General features: G+C 41.3%; 1 protein-coding gene across 1 annotated transcript in view; it reads left to right on the top strand.

Annotated features, from left to right (window-relative positions):
- Window positions 1–3,561: 3,561 nt before the first annotated feature.
- Window positions 3,562–21,780, top strand: part of igdcc3 (immunoglobulin superfamily, DCC subclass, member 3) — a 53,361-nt gene continuing 35,142 nt past the window's right edge. The window contains exons 1-2 of the mRNA XM_070832978.1: window positions 3,562–3,628; window positions 9,166–9,471. Of these exons, the coding sequence (XP_070689079.1) occupies window positions 3,562–3,628; window positions 9,166–9,471 (373 nt within the window). The remainder of the gene's footprint in view (window positions 3,629–9,165; window positions 9,472–21,780) is intronic.

Raw genomic sequence — 21,780 nt, forward strand, 5'->3', positions numbered from 1 at the left:
ACTTAATGGGGCCCGTGGCCATGAATCCCAAACTCCCTGAATAATAAGCCAGGAGTGAAGACTATGGCAAAAAAAACGTGTAAAACCCATTGATTTACAACCTAGCTTCACTGACAGAGATGGAGGAGGTACTCAGATCCTACATGCCATGTAAAATATGGTGTTACATGTAAAAGACTGCAATTCAAAAGCACCAATGTCTTTTGAGAAGGATGTAATCAAAGAACAATCTAAAAACCAATCACAGAAAAAATGTCCACTGTGAGCAATATATTATCACTAAGCCAAAGGCATTATTAAAAAATTAATCCCTTAGTGTCCAAGTAGCATTTTACTGTTGTAGCCGGTCCAGGTGGACCAGTTATACAGTCTATGGTTTTAAGTAGCCTACTTTACAAACAGTGAAGTAGTTTAGTCCTAATGCTCCCAAATCTGAGGTGATTTATGGGATAGGAATCTGTTACCCAAATTTGTGTTAATTTTGGGGACTAAATCTCTCTCTGGTGGCCAAAAACAGGAAACATTATAATTGATTTAACTAAAATTACAGCTGGATTTCAACAGTAAGCAGTAACAGTAAATGGACCTTCAAATAAGTTTCTGGGGGTGTAAACGTGTTGTAGCTTCCTAATGACGCCTGACCTTGTGAATTTTGTCCTTTTCCGTCATCCGTTGGTCCGTCGTTCTGGTCCAAAACTTTGATTCAGAGTGAGACATCTTGTCAACATGACCCTCAGAGGCTGACAAACTTTTGGCGATCCACCGGTTTTTCTTTCGTCGGGCGCCACTAGCAGGTCAAAAATCCACATCATCGCAGGTCCCACATTTAAAGGTAAAATCTGCTCTGATGCTAGCTGTACTAGCGTTAGCATGCTAGCGCGCTAACTGTCTATAGCGTTCACGATACTTGCTACAGTATTAGCCATATAGTAACATTGCATTACAATAGTTGTGGCCTCAGACATTGTAAAGTCACTTAAATAAATGTTGCACATTTGGCCATATGAACAAAAATGACCCACATGTAACTTAACGCTACTCATGTTGAACGCCAACTGCTGTGCCAAACAGTGCATGCTAACGCTAGCTAGCTTGTAAAGTCCAAACTGTAGCGTCAGCCACGTTAGCATGCAGGGAATTGATAAGAAGAGCGTTCACACCCTTTTAGAGGATCTAAAGGAGATAATTACTGGATTTTCTCCTGAAAAAGGGTAAATAGCGTTTGTTGTACTGAACACATGGAATAATAAAAGTCCCAATAGCCTAATTAACCTTCTTGTTAAGGTTCTTGCTGGTCCTTTGGTGCACACGATTCAATGGTTTTGGAATTAGCTTTTTATTTTGGTAAAACAGTTTTAAGGTGTGTTATCAGTCTTTTTTCATTTATGATCTGGTTCTGTGATACTACACAGGTGCAGAGGTGGGAAAGACGGAAAGAAGAGCCTTTCCATTATGAAGAGGTACCCTTCCATTAACATTAGATCATCTAATTATCCTTTGACACTAGATAGTGTGCGGCAGGTGATTGTTTTTAGACCTGCAGTACGTGTTTCATCCTCTAGGGGGAGCCACAGTACAGGTAAACACACAGGGCTTTGTTGTAATTGAGTGTAATAGGTTTACCTCACATAACACGATCACTTCCACTCAACCTTTAGCTTTTTGCACTTGCTACTAATTGCACTTCTGGTTAGATGCCAAACTGCATTTCATTGCCTTGTACTGTACAGGTGTAATGACAATAAAGTTGAATCTAATCTAATCTTAAATTAAAGCACCAGTGATCCCACACTGTTGTTATTGTTCACAAATCTAAAACAATCCTAAAAAACATCCACCATGCATTTTAATTTTAGATTTTGAGTCATCCAATTTTGTCTAGATTATGCACAGACCATTCTATAATATTGTTTTGAGCTTACTAGAGACCACACATGTTAAGGGATGCCACGATTTTAATTAGAGCCGAAGAGCCGATTATTTGATTAATCATTTGGCCGCAAAATAATCAGCAACTATCTCAACAGTTTGATCATTTTATCAAATTTTCAAACAAAAATACAAAGGAAATGCTTGTCATTCTGTGGTTCAACCCTCTGAAATGTGATGTTTTAATGCTTTTCTCTGTTAATGTTTTTACATGTTAATGTTTTTAGGGTCTGGACCGTTGGTTGGACAAAACAAGACATTTGAAGTCGTCACCAGGAAACTAAGATGGGCATTTTTTCAGTATCTTGTGATTTTTTTATACACTAAAATGATGAATCAACTATTCAGAAAAAATACAATTATTGTTACTAGCAGCCCTAATTGAAATAGCCTAATAATTTTGTTCATTTAGCCTGATTAGAGAGAATTAGTATGCAGTAATGGGACGTGCCAAGATGTGTGTGTGAGATGTGAAGTTAAGAAAAGAGGAGTCCGTCCATTATGATGTGATATTAGTTTATCATGCATTACTTCATCTAAGGACTGGACTATGCCCACTGCAATAACCAAATAGTTGTTTTTCTTTTAGTGCGTTGAGATCCAAAATACACGTGTGGCCCACCGAGGGGAGCTCGAGTACAGCTGAGCAGCTGCAGCTTTGTTGAAGTGAGTGTTAGAGGTCCTCCTTGTTTATTTATCATATCAGGTTCACATGTGCCGAACCGTCAGCTTTAAATAAAACACATCCACCACACAGAATTTCACAATGCTGTTTTTTTATTGCCTTTATGAAACTGACCTGTTAAAATAAACGATACACTAACAGCTGCCATGTGTTCAGTGTGGACAAAATGGTTTATGGTTGCTGGGGTTTGTTTTGTTGTATTTTTTATATTTTGTGTGCAATCAATGACGGAAGAAAGATTTTTTTTGTTGTTGTTGAGTTTACTAGAAACCACAGAGGTTGTTGTCACAGTTGGGTGATTTATCCAGATTATGGACAGAAACATTAGGCTTTAGACTATCAGATCCTTATTACATCATAGTCCTGTAGTGGTGGTGATTTGTATCACTTTTATTTCTTATTATGATCCTAATTCATATTGTTGTTGCTGGTAGTATTGTAATTACTGGCCTGGGTCGGTAGAGGCGAGCTGTTTTATTGACACGCAGAAAATCATGCAGTTTTTGCAGGTTTCTCATGCGTTGGGGAGCGAGGCAGTCAGCAGTCGGCTCTTTTGTTCCGAGACCAGATTCAGCGAGTGTGTGTGTGTGTATGAGAGAGAGAGAGAGAGAGAGAGAGAGAGAGAGGGAGAGAGGGGCAGGCTGTCTGTTGGCCACAGCAGAGTCAGTGTGGAGGAGAGAGAGAGCGGGATGCGGACTGATTCCTGATAGATGGTTAAAATGGCGAAAGCTTGCTCGACCCCTGCCTGCCACCGAACTGTAGCACCGTAGGTCGGAACATGTAGTATCTGAATCTGGATATCTGCGCTTTCGTGGGCTTTTTTTTTTTTTTTTTTTTTTTTTTTTTGTGTGTGTGTGCGCGCGTGTGTGTTAAATATCTTACCCCACCCGTCTATCGGCCCCACGTTGTTTTCTGCAAGTGCCGGAATATTTTCTAGAAGTGTTTAAATGGCATCCACAAGGCGCCGCCGCCTCGTTCCGTGCTTTTTGGGAATACTCCTAAATGCTTTAATCGGTAAGTGGTTCTTATCTCCCGAGGCTGCAGGATGTGATCGCTCCGCAGAGGACGAGGGGCTGCAGCCCTCCGGAGCGTGGTGCATGCTGCAAGCAGCGAGAAATGCGTTGCTGACCACTAACCCTGAACTTGGCCCCACTCCGGTGTCCGTTAGTATGTCGGCAGTAAATGCCAATGTGGTGGCCTGCTGCTGGAGCCCCGTGCACTGCGGAATGCGTTACCTGGAGGTTATTGGGTTGCACGCTGGTACTTCGTCCACAAGAGTGCGTTTAAAGTTATATTCTGCTGTGCACCGAGCTGGACTTGAAATGCTCAGGGCCGGTTTGGTGTTGTTTTTTAACGCACACATTCAAATCTCGGTGTGGTTTTAAGCTCCTGGACGCGCAGGCAGCACCATAATAATACACGGTAGCCACGTGCAACGTAGTCAGCGGAGTTTCTGAGTTGTTTTCTTATTAGTTGAGATTGGAGCAACATTGGAAGAATGTAAAGAATGTCCCACTGAAAGGAGTCACGCTTTTGCATCACAGTCGCTGGGAAATGGTTTTGCAGAAGACACTTAATGGTGTTAATAGAAGAAGTAGATCCCCCTCATGTCTGCCTTTTAATCAGGTGTTGGAGTTTTAGGAGGGCTGGAGAATCAGAGCCACTTTTTCCCCATGTTATTGTTCATCACATGGTCTCAGTGCTGTATGACCAATTCATGGCAGAGGGGAGAATCAAGGCCAAAAATACTTAACGTGTGACACCAGATATGAAGACATCATAGTTTGGCTTACAGGCTTTTGAATTGCAATTCATCGTTGCCTTTATGTCTTAAAATATCCCACTACTTAATTTTTGAAGCTAACTTTACGAGCAGCCAGAGTTTGGTTTCATATCAGGGGACTTCTCGACTGGTCAGTCCTCACAGCTTGTGGCTGGGTGGAATGACAGTGGTTATTGCTCTGAGGATAGATTAAAAGACTGTGGTTATTGCCTGCTGGGGAGAATATTTGTACAGATTAAATGTCAAGATTTTCCCTCTCCTCCTTTTCAAATTTTCTTTTTTCCTGCCCTTTGTTCGCTATGATAGACTGTTTCTCTCTCTATGTGAGGCCCCTTAATTCAAAGGCAGGAGAGAGTATTGAGTATTTGCAAAGCATACCACACAGGGACCCACAAAGGCCCCCACTGGAATCATAAAGGCTTGTACACAGTGGTTCATAACATGCTCAGTCAGAGCACTGGGAACAAAAACTTCAGAAACGCAGCTCTGTGATGGATGTAGTTCCAATTTACCCACTGCATTAAAGAAATGAAGCTGTTTCAAGTGCTCGTCTGCCTCGGAAATTAGATTCAGTTTAGATAAAAGCACTTTTTATAACATCTTAGGCAGAGTTGATAAGAGTGAACAAAGCTGTGAGAAGAATATCTGCTTCAGATCTCGTATAGCCAGAAGAGCTCAAACTCGGAGGTAAAATGCTATAAAGTAATTAGTTTTCGTCTACCAAAGGGTAACTTTGCTTTGAATAGACTAGCTGAGTTAACTTATATGAATAGTAAGCTCCATTAGTGCTCATATTCCTATATACATATTCTTAAAATATGTATGAAATATAAATGTGTATGCACTCATTTATTTTAATCCAAAGCTATAAATGTCCATTTGTTTTATCACTATTAGGATGAAACCTGTTCTAACGAGACACTACAGGTGAATATTTCTTTGGGGGACAATCGTGCAGTACACTGACAGTGGAGGAAATGGTAGAGAAGGCTGAACCGTGCAACAGCTGCTCTACATTTACTATCATGCCAACACATGGACTGTTTCTCACCTTTCTTTATGTTGCATTTTAGTACTCTAGCCTATATTACTGTCATTTCAGTGTAATCGTCACTGAGCTGCTGTTATTATAAGAGGAGAACACTTGAAACTGCATGCACATGAGTGTTAAGGTAGCTAGAAAAGCAGCGTTTTGAGTAATAATTCATCAAGCAGAAGCCTATAGTAGGAAAGTATTAATGCTGCATGCATAGTCTTCCCCCTGGAAATCGATTAAGTATCACTTTGTAGACACTATACAACAAATAACAACTATAAATAATAAAAGAAAAAAGAAATGGAGCTGTTCTATGGATGTTCTTGTTAATATGCTTTTTTTTTTATACTGGTGACTGTTGTTTCTCCACGTACACATAGTTGATCTAAATGCAAATATATGACTTTTGTTGTACATACGGGAAGACACCTCTAAAAGAATACTTAATGTGTTTGCAAGTCTATTCCTGTTTAAAACTCACCACTCGTGTTTAATATAGGCGGTAGGTGGAAATGCTGCCTCAGCGTCCTACCGGCAGTTTAGTGAAAATAATGGAGAGGATGAATCCACAATTCTTGTCCAGAGCACAAAACATTATTCCACATTTCAAATAAACCAAACGTGATACTGCAGCAGTCTGTCATAACAAATTTAACATGTTATTTATTGCCGTGGTGAATAAGAATGTACGGCCAAAGAGCTGCAACAGATGGATGCTGGGAGAGTAAAGGAGAGAAAGCAAGCAATTTAGCAATAAATCTCTTCTGTTCTGCTCACATTATCATGTTTGAATACACTCTGTACATTATGTATCATTTCTGAGACAGCAATGCTAAACCCACAAAAGGCACCACTAAAGCCTGTGGTGTGTCCTAAGCTCACTTAGCTCCATCAGTGGTGCTCATGTCTGCTAACTACATCTGTCTGTCAGTAGCTGGTGTGTGATCCTCACTTTACTGTTGTAGCAGTAAACCTCAGTGCCAGCCAGCCGGCCACACTTATCTGTCAATACTAAGCCAGGGCATGAGCCACACTTAGCCAACACTTGTCTCTGGTCTCACTCGGTAATCCTACATGCCAGTGTCTCTTTCCTCTGCGTGGAAGGAGCATTAGTGTGTGTGTGTGTGTGTGTGTTGTTATCTATATCTCTGTCATATGAAAATCCACGCCTGTGTGAATTCATGGAAGTGAACATGTGTTTTTGCGGATAGTCACGTTCTTGCCAGCGGTTTCTATGGCCGTGCTCTCCTCTCTGCGCAACCTCTGGATGCTGAGCATTAATAGATGACCTTACTTTACCCTAAACTACACAAAGCCCAAAGTCTGGTGTCCTTTGTCCTCCCATCTCTGTTGTCCAATTGGATCTTATATAAGATTCAATGCTGTCTTCAAAATTATTTTCTCTGACCTTTTTCACATTGTTGTTGGTAACCTTCTACCCACCCAGAGCTCAGGATTGCATTAGCCAGTCACCCTAGCAACATGCTTTATTCATTAGGAAAGCCAAACCTTCTCATTGTGCTGGCTAATGGAAGAAACTCTGATTAATTGAAGTCATGAGGAAGTATATACAGCATCAATAAAGCTGTTTAATCAACTCCAAATCAATGACTTTGTAAGACATTGAACAGTGAACTGTTATTATCCTGTTTGCTGTAAGGCTTTTTAACACTGACTAATGTCATTTGAAGCCTCCAATGTATCTCAGTCAGTCAGAACCGAGGAAGGCTGAATGTCACGCCTTGATATTTTTTACATACTCACATTTGTCCAGAAGCAGTTTGCTCAATGTGATACTTACTTTACGGGGGGTGTCCATGTTTTGATCAAAACATGGACGTGTGACTGACTGGATGTGTGGCTGCTGGCTCTTTGTATGCAATTTTTTCCTGTGTGCTTGCTGCTTCCTGTGTGAAATGCGTGATCTTTGATGGAGCTCTGCGGGCAGCATCATTTTAGAAAGCAGCAACCCAGGCAGCAGGATCACCGCCTGCCAGCTAAGGGTTAAATATTTTTCCACCACCACCCCCTTGTTTTTCACAAGTGGTAGCACTGATGTCTCTTTGGTCCCATGGCCATTTACTTACCCTGCTTGTTGAGTGAAAAAAAAAAAAAAGGAGGGGCGCATAAAAAAAGGATACAGTGCAAGAAGAGAGGAAGAGGAAATGTTTCTTTGCATTATACTGCATATGTGATCTTCATGGAGGAGTGTGTCAATGAATTCCTTGTCTGCACCTAAGGGGAAGTATTTCTCGGCTGGAATTTGAGGGATGAAGCTGGAGGTTCTCTGTTTTGACCCTTGTGCTTTGCCCCCCCCCCTGCCTCCCCTCCACTGCACTCCCTTAGCCCCCCTCACACCAGATTCCAGGGCCTGGGGCAGAGACTGGTAGTGCTTAGTCCATCAGCAGCTGAAACATGATACCAGGAGAGCCCGCTAAGCTCCTCTTTTATAGTACCAAGTCAGGTCAGGCTGTTTACATCCTTTATTTATTGTTCTCCCCCCCTCACACTTTACCATGAGAAACCGCAAATCAGATCACCTCACATCATTATAAAGTGGAAAGTATCACTACAGACAAATACAAGCGATCTTTTACACACAGAATATAATTTTGTCTTGAGTGGTGAATGAAAAAACACAGTTATACGGTGACAAAGTTGCCACTTGTTAACCGGTGCAGTACATACAAGGCCATACATGTGTGTGTATAGTACAAGAGTATACAATGCTCTTGGTGCATTCAATCTATAGGTTATGAATCCCTTGTGACTATAGCCTGGGGGTACCTCAGTCAAGGCTTTTTATTCCTGAGCTGCAAGGCCTGGCGAGCCGTTGTCAGTGATATGACGTATTCTTCCTGCTTGTTCGGGTGCAAGGGTTGATATGACAATTATTGTTTAGGCCTCAACCGTTGTCCTGCATGATCCTGGATAGTACTATGTAGGTATGGAAAAGCAATGAATAGATGAGTGCATAGAACTTCAACCAGGATGAATGAAATAATCATTGTGTCTTTGCATTGCTTTTATTTTAATTTTCATAACTTTTGAAGCTGTCCGTGTCCTGGCTCCTGCTTACATTTGTGATCTTTTGTGTCCATATGAGGACCCACCTGCACTCAACCTCAGATGCTGCAACAAAACTCTAACTTTAAGCTAATGGTGCATTTGCTGTAAGGGCCTCTAAGCTTCTTGTTGAAATTTAACAGAAAAGTAAGACCACTGAGTTTCTAAGAAATATGTTTTAAGTGTCACCAACATTGTTAATACAGTATCAACTGGAAAAAAAAGTGTGATATAGTAACAAGTGGAAGGGTCTGTTTGGAATCTGTTCTGCATTCATTTACTTTTCAAAGAAGGAGCATATTTTGGTATACAAGAGAAATGCTTTGCTAATATGTTTGAAATGAGATAGTGTGACACGTCTCAGGAGAGCAAGGAAGAACACTCTACTGTAGTATGTAATGTAGCTGGAGACAGATTTATATACACATTTGTATAGTTATCTTTTTATAGTTATTTTTTATTGGGTAGTGATGGTGGAAAGAGATGACATGAAATGAGGGAGAGATAGCGAGATTGGCAACAGAAGTCCCCCGCTCGAGCCAGTGATGGTGTGGTTCACGATCGGCATTTCAACCCCTAAGCCTCGTGAGCACCCCTTCGTGGCTATCTGTCACAAAAAAATCCTAACTCACTCTCCAATGTGTGTGCGTGTGTTTGTTTTTTCAGGTGTGATGTGTGAAGCGGAGCTCTCCTTCACACTGGAGCCCAGTGACGTCATCGCTGTACAGGAGCAGCCCCTCATGCTCCACTGCCAGGTCAACGGCATCCCCCCTATTACGACACAGTGGAGGCACAACGGCCTGCTTTTAACTCAGGATCAACAGCACACCACCTTCATCAACGGCTCACTCCTGATCGGTCACTTCCAGAAGACCAAATCAGACGGCTCATCTGACGAGGGCGACTACGAGTGCGTGGCCCAGAATTCTTTTGGGCTGGTGGTGAGCCGCAAGGCCCGTATTCAGGCAGCCAGTAAGTCTATTCTTTTGCCTTGTATTGATGCACTAGTAAGGGCTGTAAATGCTTTACTGGGGGAATTAAAGTTTTTTTTTTTATAAGTTGCTATAGTGTGAATGACCCAAAAACCCAATCAAACATGACATTTGGGGAAATAAGCCTATTTGTTTTGTTTGCAAGAATTACGGAAGATGAGAAGATCAGTTCCCTCCTATACCTGCATGTTCAATATGAACCTGGCTAGCCTAGCTTAGCACTGAGAAAGCCAACAGAGGAATCAGCGAGCCTTCCTTTGTCCAAAGGTAACACAGTCCATCTGGAGTCACCACGTGTTACCTGGCAACCACACACTGACAACAAATTGAAGAAGTCCCTGTGCCTGGCCGTGAAATAGTGCAGCACATAACCCGTAAAAGCACCCAAATGTTGTTTTGGTACTTATACAGATTAAACGAGAACAAGATACACTACTGTTGTGAATTTTGCTGTTAAGCTTCTTGTTAGAGAACAGCAACTTGTGCAAAAAGTACTGAGACACTGAACAGTTGGACATGCGCATTCAAAAGTTTAGAGAAGGTCACATTAAGTTCACCTGGAAAGTTTAGAATGCATTTTAGGTTCATCCTGAAATTTCACCTGAAAGCCAAATATCCCTAACTTTTTGTGAGTAGTGTATAAAGTTAATTAGTGAGCTTCAAAGATGCCAGTATGAAGACAAACTGCTAGCTGTGATTTTGCATTTAACATAGACACACGAGTGTTCCTCTCTTATAACTGTCCTTTTAAGAAATTATCCAAACTATGTTTCTTTTGTATGTGTTAGTCACCAGATAAATAATAGAACAAAAATGGTGCCATGCAATCTGTAAGCCAAGAGTACCTGTAGTTGTGTATGGTTTTGATACTGTTATTTTTGGTTATTGTCTTTAAAATCCGACTTTGTCCTCTTTATTTTGAGTGTATAAAGTCTCAAATGTCAGAATACGAAATCAGGACTGAGCATTGCAGACATGGCACAAGCAGAAAGTGAAACCACAGCCACTCACACAAGTTTGATTCAGTTGTGATCTGTGTTCCCTCCAAACGTAAACACTGTCATCTGAGTCCAATCCAGTCAGAGTATTGCTGTGCTGAAAACGTATTTGTAATATCTCCAACTGTGGAGTACTTTGAATATTTTGATATCATTCTTTCAGTGTAATGAACTTTCTGATGCTCATCCACAGCGCTGCTCAGAATTTCAAGCCTTTGAGTTTAGTATTAACAAGTGCTCACGCTGGGAGTCTCCAAGCTGCTTTGTAAGAGTGGAATAAGCTCAAAGTAACCCAGCAGCCCGCTCACTGGCAGAGGCATCAAGATACATTTTCTGTGACTTGACCACCAAATCTTTTATTTGAAATCCCTCTGGTTCTCAGCATTGTTGCTATGGTTCATTTACAATATTTTTACCATATCATAGTGAGACAGTCTGCCTCTCTGTGCTCCTCTTCACTTTTCTCTCGCACACATACAGTGCACGTCTTAACTTACTTCAAATCAAAGGCACTGAGGATGTGCAGCTTTAGTGGCACCGTATTGTTCCACACTGTGCTGAGTTAAGACTTTGTGAATGCTCTGTTATATATATTCTGTAACACAGAGATGGACAAAGGCTCGCAGAATCCTGTTGATTCCCAGGGCCGTGTGTGGACAGCACACTGCTGTGCTGTTGTGGCCAATATAGCTTTTCCACTCAGAGGGATAGGGAGGTTAGCATGGACGTCTCACTGACCAAAAGGGGTGAGTCACTGCAGCTCAGTGGCTGGCGTGTCAAACATTTGCAACCTTTTGAGGCCTCCTCAAAGGGCTTTTCTTTTCAAAGGTCAGATTGTAGCCGCTATTCTGGCATGTCTATTTCATTCTGTATCAGGGAAAAGCCATCAGATTTGGTCCTCCTGTTTTTTCTTTTCACAGAATTACTTTGACATAGTGGTAAGAAAGAAGAAAGAAGATATTCAAATTAATAGATCTATGAACCCAGAGTTCATCACCTGAAGAGGGTGAAGAGAAAACAATAGAATTATCTTGATGATATGTGTAGCAGCAATGTGTAGTATATTATTTATAGCTTCAATATCTGGAAGCTTTGGCTGAAATCATTAATGAAAAATACAGTATCAGGGGGAGCATCAGTCCAATTGTCAGATAAATCAATCAAAATGTGCTTTGAGGTGCAATTGTAAGCTGGTGTACACTCAGAAATGTATATTTGTAAGTTTGTACATTTTTGTGAACAACAAATTGTTTAGCTGGTACACGCTAACCTCAACATTTAGTAACATAGCATATTTCTGTATGTTTCAGTGAGAACAGAGAAATTCAGTGAGAGTATGTCATCTTGTCGCCCAGTCCTCTCTTGCCTTAGCCAACCACAAACCATGCAGCACTGCCGCTCACTAATCTGTTCCACCAATAACTGAAATTTGTTGTAATAGTTGCAAATGATTAAACAATCACATATAATTTGAAGGCATAACGCCATTGTGCCGCACAAATTAATCTGTGAATGTAATATTTAGTAGTTTCACCTCATTTTAATTCAAGGGTTCAATACTGTATGAGCATGAAAAATTAAGAATTATGCAAATGTAGAGCAAACCCCCGTCCGTCACCCGTTTCTGAAAAATCTAATGTGGAATGTGATTTGAATATGGATTTAATCTTGGGGAATGAACGTGACCCGGAGCACCCCTCAAGATCAAAATCATTCATGGTGGAAATATTCTGTTTTGGCTGGGCTCTACCCCTGCAGACCATGACTTGTATTGATTAGGAAGGAACCGAAGGATTACTGAAGGTCACATTCTGACCCATGACCTCCGACCTTTTGGGCTGTGTTGAGCTGTCTTTTGGCGAGGAGTTGAGTGAGTCAAGGCTCTGCTATAATGATGCTCTGTCCCTCCTTAATGGAGTCTCACTTCTGTCAAGGCAGCAAGAAGCCATCACTGTGAAAATAATCCTCCAGAGACCCTTCAAACGGAAAGAGGAGAACTTCTGACTATAAAAGGTCCCCATGTTACCCATCATTGCCCTCTAATACCTTCTGTATTTTCTAAGATTTGCCATAAAACAGTGATGTTGGTATTTCAGTGTAGATTTGACCATATTTGGAGTCTTCACTGTTTTGCAGTGTACGGAAAATGCCCAAATTGTTTTAAAAGTCAGATTAATGAGGCTTTTATTTGCACCATTAATTGCATTTCCACAGTTCATAAGAAGACACAACAGCTTTCCTACTTGCATTGTTTCAGTGAGGCTGTCTTGGGAAGGCTTTGTAGTTTTTTTTTTTTTTTTTTTTTTTTTTTTTAATAAATTGCACTCGACAGCCTCCCAGGTCCTGCAGGCGCCTGTTCAGCACAGAGGTGTTTCACTGTTGATCAAGTCTCACTTTATCAAACTATTATGTTTTAGGTCTTTAATAAAAGGCCTTAGAATAGATCAATCTTTCAGGTGAGGTATATCCTACAGGGCTTTGGACAATCACTGGTGTTTATTAAGAAAAATGGCCCAAAACCAGGAAATGTTCTCCTTACAAAGATCAGCGACTAGTGTTTGTTTCTTTTTCTGTTCCAAGCGTTTGTTAATGTTGATGCCGTCTTTGTGTTTTCTTGCGGTAATTTGCTGTCTTATAGTCCTTTTTACAACAGAGTTCTGACTTGTACCACTGTGATGCGATGGGTGGTGTGATTACTGAAACCTCTTTATAGCCCTCCCAGTGGATAAAGCTTCCATCTTAGTCTCCACACTACCTCCCTCTGTAAATTTCACTTTTTATTTGCTTGACAACCATTTGTGTGAGCTCCCTGTCGGGGGCTGGTGTAGGACGGACTCCCCGTTGCCCTTCTAAATCAGTGGTTGGTCCAGGAAACTCTTTTCCTCCTAAATGTTATCTCTTTGAAGGTCGGTTTCTCTTTCTCCGTCTCCCTCTTTCCTCAGTTTCTCTTGGACCTCCTCATTAGCTTACGTTCAGGAAGCTTTTCATCATGTGGATGAATGACAAGCCTGGTACAGTGGACACGGCCAGGGCTCCCTCCCCTCCCCTCCCCCACAACACACCCACGTCACCAGGCAACACACCACAAAAGCCCCCCTGTTACAAAATAGCTTTTAGGATCAATTGAAATGACTTGCTTTTGTCTGTTTGTCTGGAAATTAATTGGAAAGAGTTGAAGCTTTGTTAGGAAATAATTTATTTTTTTCCCTGTCCCATTCATATGGGGAGACTGCAGTTGACCCCAGGGACCGTTCAAAAAGAATTGCAAACACAATATGAATTGTGCTGTGAAAAGGCAAACTCGGTACAAACATGAGGAGGGTGAAAACACAAACAGTAAAAAATGCAATAAACACAAGTATAATAACTGTGCATTATGCGTGTTATTTAGTTTATAGAGTAGTTCAGTATAGACACAGAGCTCTGGGCTGCTGGCTGATCATTTCCACCTTGTTTAATTCTGAGATCGTCATGGTGAATTGTGCTGCCATTATAATGGTAGGCTTCTGAATGAGACTTTAATGAAAAAGAGGAACCCAGGGGGCTGTAAAGGATGAAATAGGAGAAGATAGAGGTTGCCTGTAAAAGTGTCTCAGTTTATACCCATGCCTTTTATTTCTATGGCTTTTACTCCTTTCAGGGGTGTTAGTGTAGGTGAGTGTGATGTTGACCAGGCAGAGTCATGCATGTGCAGCTGTGGCAGAGGATGAGAAGTTGCAATATGCCACACTTAAGAGCTGTGTGGATGGCTTGCCGCTAGCAGCCACTCGGACAGCGAGAGTGATTTATGAGGAGCTCCTGTTAGTTTACATGAGAGTGAGCATGCGTGTGCATGCATGTGTGTTTGGAGGGTCGAGGGTGGCTCTCAATCACCCTCCGACCTTTCTGTCCCCACCCCTTTCATGGCCTCCTGCCTGGGTGAATGCTGAAGCGCCATCCCTACATCTCCTTGTAGCTCCCTTTGTCTGCCAGCCAAACCCCGCCCTCGATCTATCCCCCTCCTACTCTTTCTCCTCTGTGCTCACTTGTCACGAACCAAGTCATCTTTCTGTCATATAGATTAGGCAACTAAATGCTGTACAAGCTTGTTTTGACATTTAAACACGAAGCCTCGTATTGTTTTCTTTTCATCAATCAAGATTAGTTCTTGCCAAAATCTATTGCACTTTGGGCATTAGAGCAGAAGTAACTTAACCTATCTTGGTTTTTGAGGAGAAGTCATATTGTATTGAAATTTTATGCAACAAAACAGAAAAAGAATAGTCATCGCTGTATGTCTTTCGCTGATATAATTTGTCTCATTGATATGCCTGTACTTAAAAACATGACATAGTGGTAGTGCATACAGGCATGGCCTATGGTTGCCCTATTCCTTCGTTTTGGCAGGTATTTGTGCTGATGTTAAAAACCATAGTGTCCCCCCTGCTGTGTGGTGAATGCCCCTCCATCTGCCTACAAGTGTGTCAGAAGGATGGAAGAAGAAAGGGCTTTTTCCTTTTTTTTTTTCAGTGCTGATGAGGCAGGCTGATGGGATGAAAGCTCTGACCTCTGCTGTGTAATTACACTAGAAACTGGTTTATTACTGTACACCTGCAGACTAAATACTCGGATCTCATTGTCTGATTATGCATGCTCTGTTTGAGCTGATTTAGAGTTGGCAACAATGAATAAGAGATTTTATTACTTACTGTAGAATAGCAGGCAGCTCTTCAGAATTGGTTTCAAGTAGGTCCTTTTCCTATACTCATCGTGGTTATATACAAGCAAAGGCAAGGGTAAACGACTGCTGAGCTCTCTCTCTCTCTCTCTCTCTCTCTCTCTCTCTCTCTCTCTCTCTCTCTCTCTCTCTCTCTCTCTCTCTCTCTCTCTCTCTCTCTCTCTCATGCCTATAAAGATGCTGTTGGTCCTTTATGGGCTGTTTTTTGAATCAGGAAACTAAATAAACGGCAATACTCAATGCCTCTAATGCCAATTCTTGATATTTGCATTGACAAATGCTTAAGCTTCTCCAACTCTCCTTTGGGGAAAGAGCAGAAATCCCTATTATTTCTGGAGATGACACGTCATTGACCTTGAAGCAGTGGAAAATCACCAAGGGATGCCATACTGCCCATAGTATGCCTTATTGTCTTAGTTTACTGTATGTCTCTATATGGTAGGGAACAATGAAATGCAGTGCAATATTAGGTTTTGGTTGAATTTCCAAACCAGTTATATACATAATAGAGTATATATTGAATACATTAACTATGATTTGTGTTTTTTGCTAGTATTGATAGTGCTGCATGTTTGGAAATGAAAGGGACATGCACCTTAATTTGCTTTGTAGAATTACATTTATCTTGACATCTCCAAATTTCAGGAGTGAACAACACAAAAATGATAACACAACAAAATCAAGAGCACAGTGGTTGCTAGTGTGCTTAAATCTTGAGCAATGCTGACAGGACTTCAGTCATGCATAGAGAACAGACATCCATGGAAATCTGTAACAATCCTCTGTTAGAGGGGAGCTGCTACATAATATGAGGCATGAGCTGCTGTGTGGAGCAGAACGGACACCCTTATGCTCTAAAAATATCCTCCTGTGTAAACAACATCACTTGGTAAATCAAGCCACTAAACTGGGGAATGGATACGAAAGAGTGGTGAAGCAGCTTGGTGATGGAACAAGCATTTTGCTTATTCCTTCAGGCACACATGTCTTCATGTTTGACATGGCTTTAATCCTATTTATGTCTTAGAGTGATATAATAACAAATTGAATCATCGTTTATGTTTGTTTATAAAGCACTTTAAAGAATAAGCAGATTTGTCCTAAAGTGCTTTAACACAGAATGAATACAGAGGCATGTGATACACACATGCCTATTATTGGTACCAGCTGTATACACATACACATGCATTTACACAGAGGACACATGCAAGTTAGAGCATATAAGGTTGTTGGGCTATGTTTAGGTGTAAATCAACTGCAAATGCTATGCAGGGAAATAAAAACAGCTTTTGATTGAGCAACTGTTCCACGGTCTAGGTGCTGAAACCCAAAAAAAAGAAAGAAAAATTACCCCAGTCCTTTTTAGATGGAATCCTGGGATATAGTAGTCAACAGACCTAGGTTAGTGTTGCCACATAGCCTAATACTTTAGCCAGTGATGTAAATAGGTACAAGACAATTTGGGGCTTAGCATATTCCGTATTATTTTGAATTTGATTATTTGATAAACAGGACCCAAAGTAAGAAGGTGAGGAACAACATATTATGGTTGCCCTTTTACATCTAGCAGAAGCATTCTGTCTGGTAAATGCCAAAATTTGACTGGAAGATAATAGAACAGTATGAGACCGAGAATTAAACCCTGAGGGACCCCACAGAGAATAATAGGTGGGACTGTTACTGGTAAGTATCACACCAGTCCATTAAATGCTCAAGGAGAGTAATATTAATGCTGAAATCTACTAAAAATACTCAAAAATGTAAAATAAAGATTAATGGTTAAAATTTTTTTTTAATCTTAATATGTAAAAATGACAGACACAATGAATAATGTCTTCCTGCAACTTACTGTTTCCATCTTTAAAACTGTTATACAGTATTTAGTAGGAGTACAACTTCTTTTCCTTTCAATTTATGGAATGCATATTATATATACTTTTCCAGCAATACCAACTATTTTTAGAAACGTGCAGAGAGAAACTGAAATATTACATCTGCTGTAGCTCATTACCGAAGATGTGAGAAAAAGACACACGACAAGTCACAGTGCAAAGTAACCAGTGTCTCATCAACATTCTTGTTAGCAGTCGTTTTTTAACTGGTTTAATTAATTCTGTGATTTCAGACATCTTACTCCTCCATTTAATGGTGCTTTTTACGTATTTAGCAGATAAATATAGCTCTTATTTAAAACAACTTAAAATGCATTGGCAAACTTTGACCTTGTCATTACAGGATGCTCCCGCCTGCTGCCATGCCATTTTTTCTAGCAGCTGCTCTCATCAGCTGTGTACACTGTGGCTGATCATCCAGATAATGCCCATTCAGATCATTTCTTTTTTATTTCTTTATCATACAGAGCAGTGTTACCCAGAAAACATTCAACCTGGGTGGACTGGATTGATATGCTGTGTAGACAGTGAATGCCTTATAGAAATATGTTTGCAATGCATAGATTCTAACAGTGCTAATAAGTTGTTATGTTGAACCTGAGTGATACATACATACAAGTGAACAAAACAAATAGACGTTCCCTGTTTACTACACAAGGATCAGCTTAGTGTGTATGTTTGTCTGTGTGTCTGTCAATAGATGTGTCCGTTGGGCAAAGTAATGAAGTCTGTGTTGGTCTCCGGATGTCTCTGGACCACCCGAGCTATTCTCAAACAAACATATGAAAAGGGGGCCTAAAATTCCTCCTGCCTACTTTTAAGGCTCATGGGAGGAATTCCTCAGTAATAGAGGTGAAAGGTGAAAGAAGAGAGCAGAGGCCGGGCCAAAGGTTGGACGGGGCAGACTAGTCCCCGAATGCTGGGGTCTGGCTTTACAATATATCTACAGCAATTTTGTATTGACCTGTTTTGATTTGGACAAATCCAATACTATCCTTTCTCCAAGAGTTTCTTCAAGCATATCTCAGCATGTGTGTCTTTTCGTCATCTTTATTAGGTCAAATAAGATGAGGATGTGGTTAACGTCAAGGTTATGCAACAGGGAATCAGTTTCGTCAATAGAGGGCCCTCCTAAGGATGGGAACACAATGATATGTGGGTGTGTATTGAGTGTATATGTTGGTGTTCCTATGATTCAAGGCTTCACTAGGGGCTTGGGTAGCTCTCGCTACTGCCCCGTCACCGCGCTTCACTACACTTAACAGAGCCTTTATGGCCAGATTGTGCAGTTAAAAGCCTTTACAGGGTCTGCACCATCCACCAATAAAAACACTAAAACTCCCTCTTCCTGTCTTCTCCTTTGGCAGACATTTTGTTTTGCATGTGTGCAAATGTATGATAGGGACAAAGAAAGACAGGAGGTGGAGCCAGTGGTAGAAATTAGTTGGCGGTATTGGTGGTGGAGATGATAGTAAACATAATAGTATGATCTAAAAATGTCATCGCCCCCTCTTAGTTATTCACACACACACAGGGCCCCTCAGTCCCCTTTCCCATTTTGTTTAAGCAGGGATCAGGAAATCTTTCTGTGGTGGCCAATAAGCAGAAGAGTCGAAGACAAAGGCCACTCAGTGATGGACAGGCAGCAGCTCTCCTTTGGGCCTCAGCCGCTTCTCCGTTCCCTCGCCAGCGTATGTGTGTGTTTGTGTGTGTTGGGGTACCTCTCACAGCATAGCAGCACCTATTGTTAGTTGTGAAACGCAGGGCAGTGGAGTGGCTGGGAACAGGCAGAGGCTGTGGAGATGTGCAGCCTCTGGTGGCTCCGCTTTGTGACGGTGGCCTGAGCGTTTGTTCTCCTGACCGACTCGGCTAGCTGTGGCTGAGGCCCCCTTTTGTCACTGCTGACTCTGGGTGGGTGTGTTTCCCCTTGCACCCTCCCTCCCCCTTCTTCTCTCTGTTTCAGCATTGACTCAGAAATAGAGGGGTCAGAGGTCATTAGGGGCTGGACGATGGAGAGGGGGGTTTATCTGGGAAACGGTGACCTTTTTGTGTGCACTAGGGCAGAATACCCCTCCCCTTTTTTTTATATTCTCCTCCCATTACGTTTCCCCTCCTCCAACGCTCAGCCTCCTGCTCATTCCCCAGTGGGGACCCATCCCCCTGTCTGATGGCCTCGGGCAGTGGCAGTGACCTTGGCTTTGGCAGTGAAATTAGGTGGCCCAAACCTGCCACAGCATCACAGCTCTAACCCTGCCCTTTCCCAAACAAGCAACGCAGCAGTCTGGAGGAACAAGAGCATAATAAGCACATTTTCACTCACTCAGAAAGGACATTTATTTGTCTCTGTCATGTGTTTTCTGTTTTTCCATGAGGGTGTAAGAGTGTCTCTGCAAATAAAAGTCCAGTTCTCTATGACAACATAGTTCTTCATCTCTGTTACTGCTGTTATTTTCAGATGTGTTTCATACAATGCATGACTAGATGTTTGATTGATGGTGGATTTGGTTTCAGGAAGTGTGTGACAAAAGTTCTGCACTCAATTATACTGATTAGGTTTTGCATGAAAGCTATTATTTGACCAACAGTGACAGGGCCCAGTGACTGCACTCAACATCTCTTACGTCCTGTCTTCAAACTGGAGTTGCCCCCTTTGCATCACAGATCCATCCCAGGAAATCGTTAGAAATATCAATGATTAGTTTGTTGGCTATCAATATACAAGGAGTAAATAACACTGATTTGTTGTTAAAAGGATTTTTTGTACTTTCAGTGGAGGCTAACTGCAATTTGAATGCAAGGAATAACTAGGGAGTACAACACTGCGAGAGATTGTGGGAGGAAATGTTGCTTCTATCTGTGGTTACATTTATTGTAATTGTCTCCAAATCAATTTTGGAAATAAAGAATTTTCTGCTAAAATGACACAGAAAGTAAAAAACAATCTTTACTCTTTCTTTCCATAGTTGTCACATAGGGACGGAGCACCTGAAGTGTTTGAGGTTAAAAGCCTGTCAGGCTCCAGTGTGTGTGGAGTTGGTCACCAGGGATAAAATGAATTCCACAGGAACCAATTAGAAGAGGTAGCTGCTGGCACAGGATGAAAGATTTCTGGCATGGCCAATTTCCCTCTGACAACCTGTTTGCAATGTCTGTAATTTTGTTAGCATCTGCCAGTTTTGAGAATCTAATGATTCACAAAATGCACCTTTCAAGAGGCTTATATTTCCATGTATTATGGCAAATTATGATAAAAGTCTCTGTTGTGCTTTTATTATAGTTGTGACTTAAGAATGAGAAGGTAGAATTCTATCAGTCTGGTACCTCATCAGCATATAAGAGACAAACAGTAGTTTAACGAGAACAACGAGATGTCCAGAGATTGTGAAGAAAAGCTACAGTGAAATGAATCAGTTATTTTCAGAGTTAACTGTCCTTTATTCCAGCTCCTCAACTTGTCTTATGTTAAAGCAAACTGAATATTTGTAGGTTTTTAACTGCTTGTAAGACAAAACAAGACATTTGAAGATGCCATCTTGGACTGTGGGGAATTGAAAATATCAGTAATAATCAGTCCAGTAAAGATTAATCAAGAAAATAATCTTCAGATTTATTGATAATTAAGATTATTGTATTGTCTAGAATACCATGTGCATTGAGTTAAAAGCATTGTACTGCACAATACAGCAAATAGTTGTAGCACCTCATTTTACACCTTATACCAGGAGTTTTCATTGACAAAATAGTTCACGTAATCATTATGTCGACATGTAGGTGACTTAGCAGCATTAATATAAGTGATCAGAGTCAACAAAACAAGCTGCCGTCAGTACAGAAGGCAGAGGTAGACGAAAGTGGAAGAAGCTAGGGAGTAAAATAGATGGAGCATGTGTCGGTGGTCTCGAATGATCTCCGGGCCCCTCTGGCTCTGGAGACTGGACCTTGAACCCGGAAGGAACATTCCATTCCGATGCTGTGCCGTGGCCTCCTGACCCCGGCAGCTTTGTTTCAAGGGCAGCTTTCGACAGGCAGCAGGATGCAAAGCAACAGCGGCGGGCTCACTTAGCTTGAAGAAGCACGCCTCTGCTGTTAGAACATGCCAGAAAACTGCTCCCCTGACCCCACACTCATAATTCCTCACTGTAACATGCACATTACCTACGGTTAACATCAAATAAACGCACTGACATGGACATGCACGTACTCTGGCATGGGCTCATGGTCAGTGACTGCACGTACCTAGAGCTGCTGCAAGCAAAATAAAACAAAAAAAAGCAACAGCAACAAATGTGCTGTGTGCATTTCCTCAACACATAGACATGCTGCCGATGCCATTTTCTCTCTCTGAAAGCACCACTGAAACATTTAATTTGATTCCCACATCAAGCGACGTAGTATCAATTTTAAGATCTATCGTAAGAGATGTTTCAATCGGTCTTCTCTCAGTGGCTGCTGAGAGGATGAGATGTGTTTATTTTATAACCATATAAAGAATTTGTATCATCCATCCAACTGCACTCTTTAATCATATTTATGAATGTATCCCTTTTTTTCCTCCGATAGAAGTGGTTTCATGTTATGTGTTAGTGAGTTGTAAGGCGGCCCATTTCATTGCCTCAGCGTGAAAAGATGAAACATGATGCTAGTAGTGTAATAGCCCTCTCCATTTGGCAGCATAGGCATTA

The sequence above is a fragment of the Pempheris klunzingeri genome, chromosome 1 (genome assembly GCF_042242105.1).
Source record: "Pempheris klunzingeri isolate RE-2024b chromosome 1, fPemKlu1.hap1, whole genome shotgun sequence".
In the NCBI taxonomy this organism is placed as follows: domain Eukaryota; kingdom Metazoa; phylum Chordata; class Actinopteri; order Acropomatiformes; family Pempheridae; genus Pempheris; species Pempheris klunzingeri.